Genomic DNA, 20,778 nt, shown 5'->3' with positions numbered 1-20,778 from the left:
AGCACGCTGGCGGCGTGCAGGCTTAGGAGGAGGTGCAGGAACGGCCTCAGGCTGTGGCGGTTCAGCTGGCTGTTCAGGAGGTGCAATAGGCACCTCTGGCTCAATGACAGGAATTGGAGTAGAGTCATCCTCATCATTATCAAAATTGAAGCCATTAGAGTCCCCCCCTGAATTGGGAGGTGGTGCACTTGCAGAAGAAGTGGGAAGAAGGTCAAACTTTGGCATAGGGCCAGTGGACACCCCAGGGAAGCACCTTTCGTCGAAATCAGCTCTCTCAGAGATAATGAACCTTTTGGTGACTGGGTTGTAAAACTCCCAGCCCTTGTACCCAGTAGGATACCCAACAAAGATACACTTCTCCATATGAGGCTGCAACGATTTGCGCTTATCTCCCTGAACATAAACATATACAAGGCAACCCCAAACCCTCAAATGACTAACATCAGGTTTGCGCTTGTTCCAGCTTTCATACGGAGTCTTGTCCGGTAGAGGAGCTGTAGGAACACGATTCCATACATGCATATATGCTGCAACACAGCGACCCCAAAACGAAGGTGGAACACGAGCCTCATTGAGTATGGAAGTAACATGTTCTGCCATGGTGCGATTTGCACGCTCTGCAACTCCGTTCTGTTGTGGGCGATTTCGCGTTGTATGACGAAGCTCAATGCCACACTGGTCAGTGAATTTGATGAAAGCATTTGACATGTATTCACCAGCTTTGTCATCCTGCAGCGCTTTGATCTTAAAGCCTAATTTGTTCTCAGCCCATGCTTTGTACGTTTGAAACGCACTGAATGCATCGCTTTTGCGCTTAAGAAGCACAGCAGCTCTACTCTTTGTATGGTCATCAATAAAGGTTATCCAGTAGCGATAGCCTTCAGGAGTAGGGGGCGAGATAGGACCTTTCAGATCTGAGAAGATAAGCGCAAGCGGAACATCTGACATGCTGGGTGAAGAAGGAAATGGGTTGGAATGCATCTTGCCTGCAAGGCAAGGTTCACAAATGGGGTCAGGCTGTTGCTGTGAATTCAGCTTGAGTCCGGTGACCATACCCTCTCTAATCATCTTCTGGATGTCAGTGTAGCTATGATGAGCAAACCAACAATGCCAGAGACTGATATCAAGGGGTAGAGTGGAATTGGAGGAAATAAAGGCAGACTCCGAAATAGGAACTGTATAACCATTCAATAAAGCGCAGTTTGATGTACTAACATCTGCAGAGAAGAGACAAGCTCCTTTGCGATGAAACTCCATCAGATTAGCATCAATAGTGATTTTGAAGCCTTTGTGCTTTGTGAGGTATAGAACAGACAGTAGATTGTTTCGGAGATCTGTTACATGTAAAACTCTAGTTAACTCGACGCCTCTTGACTTTATTCCATTTACAACTGGTTCAAAGAACACAGTGCCCACCCCTGCAGAATAAATAACTCGTTCATCTGCTAATCGGATTGGAATGCGAAGGGGGGTGTAATTTCTAACCCAATTGCGATGGGGCATCATATGAGAAGTCGCCCCTGTGTCTGCAATCCAATCGTCATTAGTTTGGGGTGAAATGGAAGAGGGAACATCGGTATTAAGAGCACTTGCATTTCCAGCAAATTCCATGTCCTTGGACTCTTTTTCCTCACTGGATGCCTCTGAGGCCTTGTGCGCTCTATTGCCTTTGCGAGCCGCTTTGACACGCTCCTTCGCATCCTTTTGCGCAGCAATAAACTTGTGACACTTGTCCATTGCATGATTGGTCATATCACAAAATGCGCACTTGGGCTTGGATGCAGAAGGGGCTGGAGCGGTCTGGAACGCGGTGGCGAGTGCAGGCAACTCTGAAGCGCGGCGACATTGCTGTATGTCCTCTGTGACAAAGGCTTGGTGAATTGTAGCCTTGTCTAACTTGTCCAAAAGGAGAAGTAAGGATGCAAATGAACTGTACTCCTCTGGGAGTGCCCTGACCAGAGCAAGCGAAGCAAGCTCTTCATCAAGCTTAGCCAGATCAAACCCCTTAGGGCGAAGCTGCTGAATTAGCAACATGGCTTGCTCAACTCTATTGATCAGGGTTTGAAGGTTTTCACCTTCCTCCTTTCGGATGGAGAACAGATCATCATATGCATTAAAGCGGTTGCCAGGGCGCTTTTGCTGATGTACAGTGGCAAGGGCATCCTACATCTTGATAGGATCATCCTTGATGGCTTTCACATGAACCCTCTGATCATTCTCCAAACTAAGATAGATCAAACCACATGCTTTGTCTCTCTGCTCAAAGTAGGTTTCAAGCAAAGCTTCCTCCTGAGCAGTGGGCTTGTTTGAGAGCGTTGGCTGTGCTCTAGCACCGCTGACAATGCGCCATATCCCTTTAGACTGGAAATAGGCGGTCATCTGGCCTGCCCAGGTGTTGTAGTTGGTTGAGTTCAATGGAGTGATTTGGGGATCAGAAGTCATTATTGCGAATTGCGAAGGAACGCGTAAGCGGATGGATACGAGTGTTGGTAGTAATGTGTGGGGATGTGTAATGATGTGTGGAAACGAACTAGGCGTTACCCGGAGCTCGGGGTGCGATGCGAACGCAAGTGGAAAAGACGAAGTTAAACTAGCCTAATTTAAAAGGGTTACTTTTAACTAGAAATAACTCGGGGATTAGGCAACGGGGGCCCGCTCAACCGAGGTTAACAAGTCGCGTAAGGCGTGCTCGTTCAACCCTACTAGCAGCGGCAATGTATGGCCGGGCCTGGTAGAGGATAAAAAGCAAAAAAGACAAAAATGACCGTTTTGTGAAAACTATGCAGAAAGCAACTTGGTTCGCAAAACACGGAATTGGAGCGCTTAGAGCGCGGGGCCCATAACCTGTTGAAGCAGGCGAGCTCGGAGCAGTGTGAGCTACTCGGCGACCTAATTATACAACGTAGGGCGCAGGGATAAGCGAGCACAAAGCGTCTGAGTGAGTGACTGGGTGAATTGAGCAAAGTGCTAACAAACTAACCTGAAGTCCAAAGTGAGTAACTGGGGACTTCAGGATGTAAACTAGAGTAACTATATACTGTGCAGACTCAAGTACTCTGGTCTACCTAGGTCTACTCTGGTCCGGTCCAGACCAGTCTATGGACTGATAAATATCATGTGTCTAGAATGGTCTGGAGAGCAAATGAAGATAAAAAGAAAGTAATCTAATCTGATAAGATAGCAAAGTGAGGGAGACATAGAGAGCAGTTTTAACAAAGGTAGGTATTGTTTCATATGTGTTAAAGGTTATGGTGAAGTGCCAGAGATTCAGACTCTGACTGCTCTAGTTATAGTAGTTAAAACTCAAAGGTGGCAGAAGCAACTCAAGTAGTTGAGATTGAGTCTTCTTCTGGGAATAGAACTAGGCTTGGATATGTGATAGGTGGGCATTTGAATAGAAATGGTTCTTGTTGGTTTTTGATAGTCAAGATAATAGCAGTGTTAAATAAATATTTTTTGTTTAAGGCTTGTGCAACTTTGTTGATAAACAGTCTAAAAACAAAGTCAAGCCAAATATCTGCTGCATGCATGAGTAATTGATTAAGGAGAGGTAAACTTACTATTGTCAGAATAAATGTTCAGAAGGTTGTATAACTTGCCATAAAAAAAAAGAGTCAGAATAAGCACATTATAATAATAAATAAGATTGCAATACATAGACAGTTAGTATACACTCAAGCAGTTAGACATATAGGCCATAATATGAGGATATGCATTGGGTTCAGGTGTGTGCACTATAAACATTGATACAGGGTGCAGTAGTGCATCAATAATATCATCACCTTTTTTTGTAGTGGTAAAGGATACAGTATGGACTTCTGAAAACACCATAGAGGCATTTGGATAAAGAAATTGTCAAACATCTAGTTACAACATTCCAGGATAGTTTTTATGCTAAGTGCAAACTTTGTGAAATTGAAACAAACTATTCTAAGAAGTGTGTATTAGAAAAAATCTTTGGAAAAGCAAAGAATATACAGACACTCCTTCCCCTTGGGTATAGAGAGAATTAGTGGGTCTGCATTAGGATTACCTTTGCAGCAGCCTGTAACAGCGCAGTGTTTTTTATTCTTGTGGGGACTGGAGTACCAAGGGCAGCTCACAGCAAGTGCACTATACAAGATATGAGGGTGACCCTATTTCTAGTACCTTGTGCAGAAAGTGATGTCCTGCAACTTGCTGGCTGCTTATATGAACAGAGGGCAGCCTTTGAAGATAATCTAACAAGCAACAAGCTGTTTAGCACAGTTACTAGTAGCAGTGTCCTAGAATATGTTGAAGCAGGCGAGCTCGGGGCAGTGTGAGCTACTCGGCGACCTGAAGTCCGAAGTGAGTAACTGGGTGAATTGAGCAAAGTGCTAACAAACTAACCTGAAGTCCGAAGTGAGTAACTGGGGACTTCAGGATGTAAACTAGAGTGACTATATACTGTGTAGACTCAAGTACTCTGGTCTACCTAGGTCTACTCTGGTCCGGTCCAGACCAGTCTATGGACTGATAAATATCATGTGTCTAGAATGGTCTGGAGAGCAAATGAAGATAAGAAGAAAGTAATCTAATCTGATAAGATAGCAAAGTGAGGGAGACATAGAGAGCAGTTTTAACAAAGTTGGCCCTCTAACGTCCAAATTGTATCTCTATATTCTGTTAAAACTGCTCTCTATGTCTCCCTCACTTTGCTATCTTATCAGATTAGATTACTTTCTTCTTATCTTCATTTGCTCTCCAGACCATTCTAGACACATGATATTTATCAGTCCATAGACTGGTCTGGACCGGACCAGAGTAGACCTAGGTAGACCAGAGTACTTGAGTCTACACAGTATATAGTCACTCTAGTTTACATCCTGAAGTCCCCAGTTACTCACTTCGGACTTCAGGTTAGTTTGTTAGCACTTTGCTCAATTCACCCAGTTACTCACTTCGGACTTCAGGTCGCCGAGTAGCTCACACTGCCCCGAGCTCGCCTGCTTCAACAGGTTATGGGCCCCGCGCTCTAAGCGCTCCAATTCTGTGTTTTGCGAACCAAGTTGCTTTCTGCATAGTTTTCACAAAACGGTCATTTTTGTCTTTTTTGCTTTTTATCCTCTACCAGGCCCGGCCATACATTGCCGCTGCTAGTAGGGTTGAACGAGCACGCCTTACGCGACTTGTTAACCTCGGTTGAGCGGGCCCCCGTTGCCTAATCCCCGAGTTATTTCTAGTTAAAAGTAACCCTTTTAAATTAGGCTAGTTTAACTTCGTCTTTTCCACTTGCGTTCGCATCGCACCCCGAGCTCCGGGTAACGCCTAGTTCGTTTCCACACATCATTACACATCCCCACACATTACTACCAACACTCGTATCCATCCGCTTACGCGTTCCTTCGCAATTCGCAATAATGACTTCTGATCCCCAAATCACTCCATTGAACTCAACCAACTACAACACCTGGGCAGGCCAGATGACCGCCTATCTCCAGTCTAAAGGGATATGGCGCATTGTCAGCGGTGCTAGAGCACAGCCAACGCTCTCAGACAAGCCTACTGCTCAGGAGGAAGCTTTGCTTGAAACCTACTTTGAGCAGAGAGACAAAGCATGTGGTTTGATCTATCTCAGTTTGGAGAATGATCAGAGGGTTCATGTGGAAGCCATCAAGGATGATCGTATCAAGATGTGGGATGCCCTCGCCGCTGTACATCAGCAAAAGCGCCCTGGCAACCGCTTTAATGCATATGATGATCTGTTCTCAATCCGAAAGGAGGAAGGTGAAAACCTTCAAACCCTGATCAATAGAGTTGAGCAAGCCATGTTGCTAATTCAGCAGCTTCGCCCTAAGGGGTTTGATCTGGCTAAGCTTGATGAAGAGCTTGCTTTGCTTGCTCTGGTCAGGGCACTCCCAAAAGAGTACAGTTCATTTGCATCCTCACTTCTTCTTTTGGACAAGTTGGACAAGGCTACAATTCATCAAGCCTTTGTCACAAGGGACATACAGCAACATCGCCGCGCTTCGGAGTTGCCTGCACTCGCCACCCGCGTTCCAGACCGCTCCAGCCCCTTCTGCATCCAAGCCCAAGTGCGCATTTTGTGATATGACCAATCATGCAATGGACAAGTGTCACAAGTTCATTGCTGCGCAAAAGGATGCGAAGGAGCGTGTCAAAGCGGCTCGCAAAGGCAATAGAGCGCACAAGGCCTCAGAGGCATCCAGTGAGGAAAAAGAGTCCAAGGACATGGAATTTGCTGGAAATGCAAGTGCTCTTAATACCAATGTTCCCTCTTCCATTTCACCCCAAACTAATGACGATTGGATTGCAGACACAGGGGCGACTTCTCATATGACGCCCCATCGCAATTGGGTTAGAAATTACACCCCCCTTCGCATTCCAATCCGATTAGCAGATGAACGAGTTATTTATTCTGCAGGGGTGGGCACTGTGTTCTTTGAACCAGTTGTAAATAGAATAAAGTCAAGAGGCATCGAGTTAACTAGAGTTTTACATGTACCAGATCTCCAAAACAATCTACTGTCTGTTCTATATCTCACAAAGCACAAAGGCTTTAAAATCACTATTGATGCTAATCTGATGCAGTTTCATCGCAAAGGAGCTTGTCTCTTCTCTGCAGATGTTAGTACATCAAACTGCGCTTTATTGAACGGTTATACAATTCCTATTTTGGAGTCTGCCTTTATTTCCTCCAATTCTACTCTACCCCTTGATATCAGTCTCTGGCATTGTCGGTTTGCTCATCATAGCTACACTGACATCCAGAAGATGATTAGAGAGGGTATGGTCACCGGACTCAAGCTGAATTCACAGCAACAGCCTGACCCCATTTGTGAACCTTGCCTTGCAGGCAAGATGCATTCCAATCCATTTCCTTCTTCACCAAGCATATCAGATGTTCCGCTTGCGCTTATCTTCTCAGATCTGAAAGGTCCTATCTCGCCCCCTACTCCTGAAGGCTATCGCTACTGGATAACCTTTATTGATGACCATACAAAGAGTAGAGCTGCTGTGCTTCTTAAGCGCAAAAGCGATGCATTCAGTGCGTTTCAAACGTACAAAGCATGGGCTGAGAACAAATTAGGCTTTAAGATCAAAGCGCTGCAGGATGACAAAGCTGGTGAATACATGTCAAATGCTTTCATCAAATTCACTGACCAGTGTGGCATTGAGCGTCGTCATACAACGCGAAATCGCCCACAACAGAACGGAGTTGCAGAGCGTGCAAATCGCACCATGGCAGAACATGTTACTTCCATGCTCAATGAGGCTCGTGTACCACCTTCGTTTTGGGGTCGCTGTGTTGCAGCATACATGCATGTATGGAATCGTGTTCCTACAGCTCCTCTACCGGACAAGACTCCGTATGAAAGCTGGAACAAGCGCAAACCTGATGTTAGTCATTTGAGGGTTTGGGGTTGTCTTGCATATGTTTATGTTCAGGGAGATAAGCGCAAATCGTTGCAGCCTCATATGGAGAAGTGTATCTTTGTTGGGTATCCTACTGGGTACAAGGGCTGGGAGTTTTACAACCCAGTCACCAAAAGGTTCATTATCTCTGAGAGAGCTGATTTCGACGAAAGGTGCTTCCCTGGGGTGTCCACTGGCCCTATGCCAAAGTTTGACCTTCTTCCCACTTCTTCTGCAAGTGCACCACCTCCCAATTCAGGGGGGGACTCTAATGGCTTCAATTTTGATGATGATGAGGATGACTCTACTCCAAGTCCTGTCATTGAGCCAGAAGTGCCTATTGCGCCTCCTGAACAGCCAGCTGAACCGCCACAGCCTGAGGCCGTTCCTGCACCTCCTCCTAAGCCTGCACGCCGCCATCGTGCTCCAGTTGATCCTGCAACGTTGAGACGCACTACTCGCGTTCCTAAGCAGCCTGGTGAATGGTGGAAGGTCTCACATGATCCTGAACCACCTGAAGCCAATGATCCTGGATTTGAAGAGGTGGAGTTTGCTGGGCTTGTTTCAAGCGCAGATCCGCGCACATTCAAACAGGCAATGAAAGCGCCTGATGCGCACATGTGGGAAGAGGCTGCTAACACAGAATTCAATCTGTTGCAGCACAACCAAACTTGGGAGCGAGTTGAGCTCCCTCCGGGTCAAAAGGCAATTGGCTGTGGTTGGGTCTTTAAAATCAAGCGAAATGCAGATGGCAGTATAGAGCGCTACAAGGCTCGTATCGTTGCCAAGGGCTACAGTCAGCGCCCTGGCATTGATTACCATGAGGTCTTTGCTCCTACTTTCCGCCCTGCTACTTTCCGCTTGATTGTGGCTCTGGCCGCTATTGGAGACTTGAAGTTGCGCTCTGTTGATATTACAGCTGCTTTCACTAAAGGTGACCTAGACGAGGAGATTTACATGCTACAACCTGAAGGATTTCACCAAGGTGGTCCTAACATGGTTTTGAAACTCAAAAAGTCGCTCTATGGTCTTAAGCAGTCTGCACGTCAATGGAACCTCAAGTTGCATGAGGCATTGTCAGATATGGGGTTCAAGCGTATAGAATCAGATCGCTCTGTCTACATCTATTCAGATGGAGATGTGAAGATTATTGTTCCCATTTACATTGATGACATTACCTTTGCCTCCAAATCGGACGCTGCCATAGATAGAGCTGTTAAGCAGCTAGCTGCGCGTTTTGAACTCCGTGATCTGGGTCCTACACAGTATTTACTTGGTGTTGCCATTGAGCGAGATATGGCTGCTAAAACCATTTCCTTGCATCAGCGTCAGTATATCCTTGATATGCTTGATACATATGGCATGACTGATTCTAATCCGGTCAAAACACCTATGGCTGTGGGCACTGTTCTCTCCAAGGCAGATGGACCTCAGAATGGAGATGAGGTGGAATTTATGCGAAATGTTCCCTACCTCAATGCAGTTGGCTCCTTGCAGTATCTAGCCACCATGACCCGTCCTGACATTGCTTTTACTGTGTCCTATCTGGCACGCTTCAACTCCAATCCTGGGCCTAAGCATTGGGCTGCGGTTAAACATTTATTCCGCTACCTCAGAGGCACTCTGGATTACAAGTTGACTTATTCTGGCGCTGTGGGCCATGATAACTTTGTTACCTACACTGATGCTGCACATGGTGATTGTGTAGATACTGGACGCTCTACGAGTGGTTATTTGACCGTTCTAGCTGGAGGTGCTATTGGCTGGGCAAGCAAACTCCAAACTGTTGTAACTCTGTCTACTACTGAGGCAGAGTACATTGCTGCGGTGGAGGCAGCCAAGGAAATTGTGTGGATGCGCAATATCCTTGAGGAGTTTGGCTACACAGTCACTGAGCCCTCTGTGCTGCATATGGACAACCAGTCATCTATCAGTGTTTCCAAGAATCCAGAGCACCATGGACGGATGAAGCACCTTGATTTGCGCTATTATTGGCTTAGGGATGCTGTTGGTGTTGGAAAGATTTCTCCTTCTTATATTTCTACTGATCAGCAAGCTGCTGATATTCTTACCAAACCCCTCTCACCTCCTAAAGTGGACTTTTGTAGAGATAAAATGGGTCTCAAACTTTAATCTTTCTTTCTCTGTTTTGCTTTATTTTTCTTTGTTCTGGAGACTTGTCAGAACAGGAGGGAGTGTTAAAACTGCTCTCTATGTCTCCCTCACTTTGCTATCTTATCAGATTAGATTACTTTCTTCTTATCTTCATTTGCTCTCCAGACCATTCTAGACACATGATATTTATCAGTCCATAGACTGGTCTGGACCGGACCAGAGTAGACCTAGGTAGACCAGAGTACTTGAGTCTACACAGTATATAGTCACTCTAGTTTACATCCTGAAGTCCCCAGTTACTCACTTCGGACTTCAGGTTAGTTTGTTAGCACTTTGCTCAATTCACCCAGTTACTCACTTCGGACTTCAGACGCTTCGTGCTCGCTTATCCCTGCGCCCTACGTTCTATAACTAGGTCGCCGAGTAGCTCACACTGCCCCGAGCTCGCCTGCTTCAACAGAACGGAGTTGCAGAGCGTGCAAATCGCACCATGGCAAAACATGTTACTTCCATGCTCAATGAGGCTCGTGTTCCACCTTCGTTTTGGGGTCGCTGTATTGCAGCATACATGCATGTATGGAATCGTGTTCTTACAGCTCCTCTACCAGACAAGACTCCGTATGAAAGCTGGAACAAGCGCAAACCTGATGTTAGTCATTTGAGGGTTTGGGGTTGCCTTGCATATGTTTATGTTCAGGGAGATAAGCGCAAATCGTTGCAGCCTCATATGGAGAAGTGTATCTTTGTTGGGTATCCTACTGGGTACAAGGGCTGGGAGTTTTACAACCCAGTCACCAAAAGGTTCATTATCTCTGAGAGAGCTGATTTCGACAAAAGGTGCTTTCCTGGGGTGTCCACTGGCCCTATGCCAAAGTTTAACCTTCTTCCCACTTCTTCTGCAAGTGCACCACCTCCCAATTCATGGGGGGACTCTAATGGCTTCAATTTTGATAATGATGAGGATGACTCTACTCCAATTCCTGTCATTGAGCCAGAGGTGCCTATTGCACCTCCTGAACAGCCAGCTGAACCGCCACAGCCTGAGGCCGTTCCTGCACCTCCTCCTAAGCCTGCACGCCGCCAGCGTGCTCCAGTTGATCCTGCAACGTTGAGACGCACTACTTGCGTTCCTAAGCAGCCTGGTGAATGGTGGAAGGTCTCACATGATCCTGAACCACCTGAAGCCAATGATCCTGGATTTGAAGAGGTGGAGTTTGCTGGGCTTGTTTCAAGCGCAGATCCGCGCACATTCAAACAGGCAATGAAAGCGCCTGATGCGCACATGTGGGAAGAGGCTGCTAATACAGAATTCAATCTGTTGCAGCACAATCAAACTTGGGAGCGAGTTGAGCTCCCTCCGGGTCAAAAGGCAATTGGCTGTGGTTGGGTCTTTAAAATCAAGCGAAATGCAGATGGCAGTATAGAGCGCTACAAGGCTCGTATCGTTGCCAAGGGCTACAGTCAGCGCCCTGGCATTGATTACCATGAGGTCTTTGCTCCTACTTTCCGCCCTGCTACTTTCCGCTTGATTGTGGCTTTGGCCGCTATTGGAGACTTGAAGTTGCGCTCTGTTGATATTACAGCTGCTTTCACTAAAGGTGACCTAGACGAGGAGATTTACATGCTACAACCTGAAGGATTTCACCAAGGTGGTCCTAACATGGTTTTGAAACTCAAAAAGTCGCTCTATGGTCTTAAGCAGTCTGCACGTCAATGGAACCTCAAGTTGCATGAGGCATTGTCAGATATGGGGTTCAAGTGTATAGAATCAGATCGCTCTGTCTACATCTATTCAGATGGAAATGTGAAGATTATTGTTCCCATTTACATTGATGACATCACCTTTGCCTCCAAATCGGACGCCGCCATAGATAGAGCTGTTAAGCAGCTAGCTGCGCGTTCTGAACTCCGTGATCTGGGTCCTACACAGTATTTACTTGGTGTTGCCATTAAGCAAGATATGGTTGCTAAAACCATTTCCTTGCATCAGCGTCCGTATATCCTTGATATGCTTGATACATATGGCATGACTGATTCTAATCCGGTCAAAACACCTATGGTTGTGGGCACTGTTCTGTCCAAGGCAGATGGACCTCAGAATAGAGATGAGGTGGAATTTATGTGAAATGTTCCCTACCTCAATGCAGTTGGCTCCTTGCAGTATCTAGCCACCATGACCCGTCCTGACATTGCTTTTACTGTGTCCTATCTGGCACGCTTCAACTCCAATCCTGGGCCTAAGCATTGGGCTGCGGTTAAACATTTATTCCGCTACCTCAAAGGCACTCTGGATTACAAGTTGACTTATTCTGGCGCTGTGGGCCATGATAACTTTGTCACCTACACTGATGCTGCATATGGTGATTGTGTAGATACTGGATGCTCTACAAGTGGTTATTTGACCGTTCTAGCTGGAGGTGCTATTGGCTGGGCAAGCAAACTCCAAACTGTTGTAACTCTGTCTACTACTGAGGCAGAGTATATTGCTGCGGTGGAGGCAGCCAAGGAGATTGTGTGGATGTGCAATATCCTTGAGAAGTTTGGCTACATAGTCACTAAGCCCTCTGTGCTGCATATGGACAACCAGTCATCTATCAGTGTTTCCAAGAATCCAGAGCACCATGGACGGATGAAGCACCTTGATTTGCACTATTATTGGCTTAGGGATGCTGTTGGTGTTGGAAAGATTTCTCCTTCTTATATTTCTACTGATCAGCAAGCTGCTGATATTCTTACCAAACCCCTCTCACCTCCCAAAGTGGACTTTTGTAGAGATAAAATGGGTCTCAAACTTTAATCTTTCTTTTTCTGTTTTGCTTTATTTTTCTTTGTTCTGGAGACTTGTCAGAACAGGGGGGAGTGTTAAAACTGCTCTCTATGTCTCCCTCACTTTGCTATCTTATCAGATTAGATTACTTTCTTCTTATCTTCATTTGCTCTCCAGACCATTCTAGACACATGATATTTATCAGTCTATAGACTAGTCTGGACCGGACCAGAATAGATCTAGATAGACCAGAGTATTTGAGTCTACACAGTATATAGTCACTCTAGTTTATATCTTGAAGTCCCCAGTTACTCACTTTAGACTTCAGGTTAGTTTATTAGCATTTTGCTCAATTCATCTAGTTACTCACTTTGGACTTCAGACACTTTGTGCTCACATATCCTTGTGCCCTACATTATATAACTAGGTAGCCAAGTAGCTCACAATGCCCCAAGCTTGCCTGCTTCAATAGACCTGTAAGATAGATGAATTGTGTGGTGTTAGAAATGGAGTGGGTACAGTATGCTGTGGCGTCCGCCAAACAGAACAGCAAGTATGAAGTGAGTGGTTTGGGAATTTGTAAGAAGTGAAACGACGGGAAACGATTTTGAGGCGCGTATGGCGAGGCCAAAGGATGGCAAAGGTATTGGCACAAAAACGAGAGTTGACGAGACGCGGAGATAATCAAACGAAAGCGAGAGACGACGGTATAGCGGTTATATGAGATGGTGACAAAGACGACGAATCCAATATGGCTATACGTACGTTAGTTTCGGAGCGAAACGAGTGTGTTCCAAGCTCGACGAGAGGCTCTAGGGGTGATATTTTAGTGAATAAGTTGGTCCTGATATTCGCTGCCCTTCTCGTATCTACTTTCCTCGTATTTATACAGGTTTTTCTAATTTACCCCTTTTCAGTTTGTTCCTCTTTCCCGTCGCACGTTCATGTCTTCCATGCGGCCACTCCTCCGCGCCTCTACCTTTAGGCCGTCATACTATATTCCAACGCGGGACAAGCCAGGCCGCTACGCGTGAGTTTTGTCCACAAGAGCGCGTTCTGCGTCGCGTACTCCAATTATTGCTACCGCGCCTATTTTTAGACGCGCACTTTCCGCCTTGGCTCGCACTTGTGTCGGATCCTCTGTCGCTCGTGGCGGCTCCTCACGTATTCAGATGTCAGACCGATGTCGTCAGGTTTCGCCGGGCTCCGTGTCTAGCCTGTCTCCACTCTCCACACACCTATGTATAAATGACCAGAAAATCCATCAAAGTCAGTGCATCTAAAGACTAAGAAGTAGAGAGATAAGTAAATTGGTCTTTTAGCATGCATTTTAAACTGACCTTTGGAATAGTCTAGACAGGCTCTGTTAACAAGAACAATCCATTTCATATGAAAAGATCTATATCCAGTACCAAGAAAAGACACCCAGTATCTAAAGCAGACCTGCCATTGCCACCATTATCCCCTATAGCCTCTGAAGCAATCAATCTCCAACATCATATTACTATCTCCTCTTAAAACCACACCTTTAAATTCCAGAAAGCCATTTTTGGCAAGGTTAATAAGGTTGTGACCTAGATAAAGGAACATAACCAGAAAAAGTTGCTAAAAAGACCACCTACCCTACCCACGTTACTCGGTTAATTACCCGACCAATCCAAATGGGTACAAGCCTGTTATTTAGCAAGCAATCCTCTTTGTTACCTTACTCGTGAATAGTTCAATTGTTAATTCTGCCCTTTGTCCTACAATTATGCCTGCCCGGCGACTCCAATCCCAACTGCCCTGACTGTCACACTGACTCTATCTCGGTAAGTTCCATAAACTGTATAGTACCTCTACGTGTGCCGCAGTCCTTCCATATCCGTATAATATGGTTGATTTTCTGCCACATTGACCACTTGCCCTCCGCCGACCTCCCGCCCCTCCCGCCCCTCCCGCCCTTCTCTACTCCCGTCCTTCCCCTCTCTTGCCCTTCCCTCCCGGCCCTCTCTGTCAGCTTTCCTTTGCTACAGCCCTTCATCACCTCGCGCTCTCCTATCTGCCGCATCGCCCCAGCAAACCATATGCTCCTCAACTTCTTTTTCTGCCAGGTGGCACCTGGATGGCATAATGTCTCTTGTGTCCCACCAGCCTGTCGCCCTGCCCACCATTGGTGCTCATCTCCTCTTAGAATGTACGGACAATATGCATTTGGAGGAGGGTCAACGACTGTCATTATTTCCACTAATCTTACTGGTGCGCACATTTTCTCTTAACTTACAGACTTATATTCTGACAACTGTTTTACTGTACACATTGTTGCCCGCCCATATTCTAGGTGTAATCCTCTGAGCACACCAGCATTTGGACACCTCCAGCAGTGGCTGGACTGGTGCTCCAACACGGCCGCCGACAATGGCCCTAACACGTGATGTACGCGCATTTTGGACCAAATTGGTTAAGCCTGGTGTTCTAACCCCGCCACCAGAGCAATTGAAATTCCGTTGGTCATTCTTGTAGCCGACAGTCGGATAGTATGTGTGTAATTCTATTTTAAGTCACCTTTTGTTTCCTTTTTTATGTTTTGTTTCAACTATCCCCATATCTTTGGATAGCGGTTGGCACTTGCACTCTAATATGGTACCTTTCCGTAAGAGACGCCGGTTCTTTTCGGAAGTTCGACAATGTTATACCCATCTGTGGTATGTTTTTATGTTTCATGCGGTTGAACTTACCTTCCCATTCCAGGTGCATTTCGTAGCTTTTTTGGGGTTAGACTTCTTTCTGGTAATTTCATCGAGACAAAATAGGCAAGTTTCTGCCCATTGTATTAATATAGCATTGGGCCGAAATGGCTGTAGAACTAATTATTAGCATCCGCACTGTTGTCCCCGTCGTCACTGTCATTTTCCTTATCATCATCGGAGGAGACCTGGTCATTGCTTCTTACCCGCTTGGTCTTTCGGCGCACACCTGCGTCACTTCGTTTTTTACGTTTACAACATTCTACTTCACCCTTTTGAACACGTTCCATGTAGGCCTTTTCCCACTCCTTCTTCTGTTCGCTTGTCAACTTAACAAACTTACAGTCACCTTTCTTAAGTGCCTCGTGCAACATTTTGAGAGATGGCAGGGATGTGCTAAGGGCGCTAGGGTTGATGAGTTTTTCGTAAGTCCACCTTTCTAGAACTACTCCATAACGCATGACAATGTCTTCATCATAGCGGCTGTATTGCATTACAGCATTTTGGTTTCCTGTGATATCACCTTGTGGTAACAGATGTCAGTTTTAGATCAATGTCAGGTAATAATGTATACATACGGAGCTTTGAAGCGATAAGCTCCCTGATTTTGGTTTTGTAGTACTCGGCCTTTTTCTTTGAAGAAGTGAGAAGATCTGGTGTGTAAGTCAGCAAGTTGGAATGTCTAAAAAATATCCGAGCAATTACTAATAGGGTCGCATCCTGCAATGGCGAACGCCTCAATGCGAGTACCCACGTCGTGTGTGGCCCATGATTTTGTGGCCACTTTCATATACTTCTCAAGGGATTCAAACGTAAAGTGCCATTGGGGTGCCATATGATAAGAAGGCGAGTTTTGTACAATGCAAAAAAAACCTTCGGCGCCTATGCGAGTTTTCAAACTTTTGAGCTGGGCTTTTTAGTAGAGAATTGTGCATTAAATTAAATAGTAAACTTACAAGTGCAATCATGTTGCAAATAGTATTTGAGAAGTCCTGCACTCGTCCCCGGGGAGCAATATGTGCAATACAACTATCTGCCTTATTGGTTTCATATTTGTTAACAATCTCCTCTCGTTCAGCTTCACTGAGAGTATGGTATTCCCTATTCAAGTTGCTCTGCATGTCAATAAGGTTTTTTGTATCTCCAGCTAGCCATCAAGTATTAGCCAATATCTAATAGCAAAATGAAATGTTGCTTACATTCTCAAAGGTGTTGGGCCTTGACGCTCATAAACGCATTGTACAGATTAATCTTGTCGTGCTGGTGGATCATGCGTGCCCCGCCGTGAAAAAATAGGTCAAGGAAATAGCGCGGTTTTCGATCAAACCGTTCTGCTAGCTCCTTAGCCTTGGCTTTTGTAGCCAAAAACCACTCGTCTACGGCCTCTTGAATAGCGCTTGAGTTGCTTGCGCTGGGCAGCCTTCTCTTTCTTCAGTTGAGCAGGCATTGGGGCAGCAGGCTTGCTTTTCGTGTGCCGAATACGGCAGGTAGAAACAGATTGAATTGTAGACGACGAGAGAAAGGTAGACATTGCAAAAAGTACGTGTATGGACAGACAGAAGTGGGGCAAATCTCAAGTGCAGTAAAACCCAGGTATATAAGGCTACAATACCAACGACGGAGCCTAGAAAGGGCTGACAGTGTAAATTTTGTAAAAAATAAAAAGGAATAACTCGGTGAACGGCATAGGTCAGGGATGGATGTGCGAATCAAAAGGGTTGTTGGCCATACAGCCTAAACGGACCTACAAAAATGTATACAAAAAAAAGGGTCATTGGAAAACATAGGAAGGGACAAAAAATTACAAAAAAATTCATTACCTACTCACAGATCCTGCTTTGACAAGACAGAAGCATCAATTGCCATGATTGCGGCAATCTTCTGAGCAATCTTGTTCAACAGCCCCAAGTTGACTAATGCGTCAAAGTGCACCTCTGTTGGGTGGTAGGCAGCTATTTCCTGAATTTTGGGCAAAAGGGAAGACATGTTGTGCTGCTCTAAGCAAACAGGGAGCATAAGAAATGAATCGGTTGGATCGTCAAAAAGATCAGCCGTAGAAATTGAAGGAGACAAGACCCAAAAGCTCCCTGCCCCAGAAAATGGTGACCTCAGTGAGGCGGCCGGGGCAGGGGAGGCGTGAGTATGGGATGGCGTTTCAAAAGCACTGCGCAACGGAGTCTTCCTGCGAGCGGTCACCTTTTTCACGTCACGGGTTGGAGTTTTTGGGACATGGGTAGGAGTTTTAGAGATACCAGAGTATGTATTGAAGGCACGCGCGGGAGTGCTGGGGACATGAGTTGGAACGATGGTCCGAGCTTCAATAAGCTGCTTCTCGAGGATGTGCAATCGGTCATACGCAGCTTGCAGCTCAATACAAAGGGCCTCGTTTGCCTTTTGTAAGGCACTAATGTCTTCCTGAAGGCCTAGAATGGTGCAGTCGCTGTCGGAAAGGCTTTTGACGGCATACATATCAGAGGAATTCGATGGCGACGGAGAGGTACTGCGATTATGGGAAATGGAAACAATCGGAGGGGGGGGCGAGGAGTGGTAAATGGAATCATGAACGCTCGGACCGCCAAAGAACATATAGCAGGCAGCCCCTTCCTCCGGCAGAGGAATGCTTACAGACGGAAAAGGATTTGGAACGGGCCTTCCCTTCTGGGTCATAGAGTAATTCAAGGTCCTCTTGGCACGAGGAGACCATTTTTCAGCAGTACGAACGGCTACTGTTTCAATAAAGTGCTGTACAATATCGCAGATGGCCGGATGTAAATCAGGGTTGTGGGCAATGAATGCAGGAGGGAGATAGACGCGGACTTTTAGAAATTCAGGAAGGAAGCAAGAGCCGGGTACAACAGTGCCGCCATGGCGCATTATCATGGTCGTACCACCGGTCAGACGGTCAAGAAACGCAGCCTGTAATACAAAGTTGTTAACAATAGCATATAAATAAATTTCACTGCTGAAACATACAATGTCCCAGAGTTAAAACCTAAATTTCGTCCTCCAACTTGTTCCGCTCCTTCTTTAATGGCTCCGTGCTGTAGCCAATCTTGAAGGTCAACTCGTTGCGGAACGGGGCACAATCCGAGTAAAAATGTTGGATGCCGTGGTCGTGACAATCATCTGTTGACGCTCCTGCTGCAAAGAACGCAATGTCACTGGCACGGAAGCAACTTTTATTGGTGTTAAAGAGATTCGGTGCAGCAGTGTACGTTCCAAGCCAGCTACGTAGCTGGTACAGTCCTAGCGCGCTGAATTTGATGTCGCGCCAGTGAGGAACCTGGCCCTTAGTGCTGCTGAGACGTAACAGTCGTTCAATGCTTTTGAGCAGTATGTACGGAGGCTGATTTGCGTTTGGCGAATGCATTATAGGGTAGTCAAAATGATGAGGGGGAAAATCTGAAAGTTGGGGTGTTCTCATGGCTGTTTGACGGTGTGCCATCTTTATTGAACTTATGAATATTCGCATATCTCCGAATAGTGATAGAATTCATGTGGCTGGCCTCATGTATGTAATGAGTCCAAACGTACGCAACCCTGCTACGAGATCTTAATCTGTCAACCAGATCGGGACATTGCCGTCTATTTTTAGGCCTATGGTATTTAGTAAATTGTTCACTACTTGTATCAACAATACTTCTTTTCTGGAATACAGCTTGATTTATAGCTTAAAGTGTGTACATACATAAAGCATTATATTGTATTAGTCTTAAGAAGTAATTTTGCGCAATGCTGTTGTACAAATGAACGCAGGCCAGCCACGTTGACTTGAATTTGTCGGTTTCTTAGTACAACGACTGGTTAATCTTTCGTTTCTGCGAAGGAGATTGTGCAGTTTTTATACTTTACATGGTTGACTATGGTAAATAACATGCAAGTTACTTTTAGGTTCATATTGTTGTCCATTTTTGTGATCTTGAATGGGCGTTTAGTTCACTATCCACTGACCATTAACAAGTTTTCGTTGAACGAGTCATGTTGAATAGTTTCAAACAACACAATATGTAGTTTGCTTAAGACTTTGAAACAGCACTCTTGTTTTATTGGTTCTAACTAAGTGGTGATTGGAAGACTGAAGTACATGTTGATATTAAGAGTTTTATATGGATGCAATATGTATACCATTATGCAGTTAGCCAAAAGAGTAGTCTGGCGTCATTTTCAGTCCAAACCAATACCTCGAGTTAAGCGCCCAGATTGGTACTGCACATGCACAAAAATTGAAACACTCCTTCGATTCAATCATTTGTTCACGTTCACAAAAGACATGACAGATGAGATATATTCAATTTACAAAAGGTCCCAATTACAGAAACTATTCACAGCTACGACGACATACTGATTTGTTCAATGAGTTCTACTACAAGATTCAGATCTACATGTTCTACCTCCCTGGCAATCTCGTCTTCAGCTGAATACTCCTGCGCCGCCGTCATTGGCATGGGTTGATCAATGAGAAGCGATGCCCAGGCAGGAGGCGGGATGCCTTCACACAACTCAGGATCTCTACCAACCCGAGACCCAATCTTCAAAGATCCGGTGAACCCATGAAGGCGAGAGGTTTGCACTAACTGATTGACGATCTCTTCAGCAATACGGTTTTGACGGTTCCATTCCCGAGATAGGTATGATGCAAGCGGCAGATCTGTAACATTGTTATTGCATATGGCTCGCTGGTAATCAACGTGGGTGTTGTACAAGAAGGTGAGCAAACGGGTGATCTCTACATTAAGATGTACAATTTCTTTGCGGGCCCTCTTGATACGGAAATAAAAATTAGTAGCTTCACGCCGCGATGGTTCTGTCCAAGGAAATTGACAAATATCATTCCGGGTATCACGAAGAAGATCAAAGTCGGCAACAGTGGCTGCCTGAACAACAGTTGCCCATGTCAAGGGTTCGCGAGGGGGTATAAGAAGGGAAGCCGCCGTGTTGTATTGCTTCAAAGCTGTCTGAATGGCTACCGATCTTGCGTGTAGTGCCTTACTGATTTTCTCGCGTAACTTGTAACCTAATACACAATTAGAAGTGACATTTATTGAAATGAAAGAAAGCTCTTACCAACACCGTTCATCCTTAGCTTCATAAGTTCGAATAATCTCTGCACTACGAGACGCTCTAGGTTGTCAACCGCATGGCGATAATTTCGTTCTTGCAGAAGCTTCTCGCCCCGCTTGTACGACTCGGAGTTGGGATCCCACCTTTCTGTAATGCCATGTTCCTCTTCATAAATAAGCAAGCTCTGTTCTTTGAGCTCCAACTTTCTAAACAAGGTTTGGTGCCTTTGCCTAATGGCTGCAATGGCCGGAGTCTGATAGCGAACAGACCAGTCAAGATTGTCATAGTCCCTTTTTGCGGCATCATATTCCCTCCTAAAATGGGTTAGAGAAAAAACAGGAATAGGTAATTCAATTACTTCACCGGCTCAAACTCCTTGAGTTTCTCCATATAATCAAGGGCCCTTTGAACTTCGGGAGGCTCCGACTTCAATGACAGGAGGTGGGCACGTTCAGCTTGTAAGTAACTCTTGTAATTGTTGGGGCCGGTGTTGAGGCGCGACGCCAGTGCCTCGAGATAGTGAGACTTGGTGTCAATTCGCTCGAGAGCCTGTCAATAGTTTTGATAGATGAAATTTCCTGATCACATAATTAATCTCAGGTGGAGCACTAAACTTAGTTACCTACCTGATCCGGCATGCTTATCTTCGTCGTGGAAAGAGAAGTGCTCATCGATATGCTAAACACAGTGATAGGAGGAAGCAAGCCGCGT

The 20,778-nt window shown here is 45.5% G+C and overlaps 3 protein-coding genes across 3 annotated transcripts; all 3 read right to left on the bottom strand.

Annotated features, from left to right (window-relative positions):
- Nucleotides 1-15,125: 15,125 nt before the first annotated feature.
- Nucleotides 15,126-15,841, bottom strand: JR316_0003277 (uncharacterized protein; the record flags this gene model as incomplete). Its single annotated transcript, XM_047889051.1, has 3 exons — nucleotides 15,126-15,529; nucleotides 15,585-15,659; nucleotides 15,712-15,841. The coding sequence occupies 3 exons, from the start codon at nucleotides 15,839-15,841 to the stop codon at nucleotides 15,126-15,128; spliced, it is 609 nt and encodes a 202-aa protein (XP_047751425.1).
- An 899-nt stretch (nucleotides 15,842-16,740) lies between these two features.
- On the bottom strand, nucleotides 16,741-17,880 carry JR316_0003276 (uncharacterized protein; the record flags this gene model as incomplete). The annotated part of the gene is made up of 2 exons (XM_047889050.1): nucleotides 16,741-16,750; nucleotides 16,835-17,880. 2 exons carry the CDS (start codon nucleotides 17,878-17,880, stop codon nucleotides 16,741-16,743), a joined length of 1,056 nt encoding a protein of 351 aa, XP_047751424.1.
- Nucleotides 17,881-17,998: 118 nt separating this feature from the next.
- Nucleotides 17,999-20,705, bottom strand: JR316_0003275 (uncharacterized protein; the record flags this gene model as incomplete). The annotated part of the gene is made up of 5 exons (XM_047889049.1): nucleotides 17,999-18,432; nucleotides 19,349-20,020; nucleotides 20,071-20,381; nucleotides 20,426-20,616; nucleotides 20,694-20,705. 5 exons carry the CDS (start codon nucleotides 20,703-20,705, stop codon nucleotides 17,999-18,001), a joined length of 1,620 nt encoding a protein of 539 aa, XP_047751423.1.
- Nucleotides 20,706-20,778: the final 73 nt, after the last annotated feature.

This window comes from Psilocybe cubensis, chromosome 3 (assembly GCF_017499595.1).
Source record: "Psilocybe cubensis strain MGC-MH-2018 chromosome 3, whole genome shotgun sequence".
In the NCBI taxonomy this organism is placed as follows: Eukaryota; Fungi; Basidiomycota; class Agaricomycetes; order Agaricales; family Agrocybaceae; genus Psilocybe; species Psilocybe cubensis.
The sequence above is the reverse complement of the archived record's forward strand: the minus strand, read 5'-3'. Positions and strand labels throughout refer to the sequence as shown.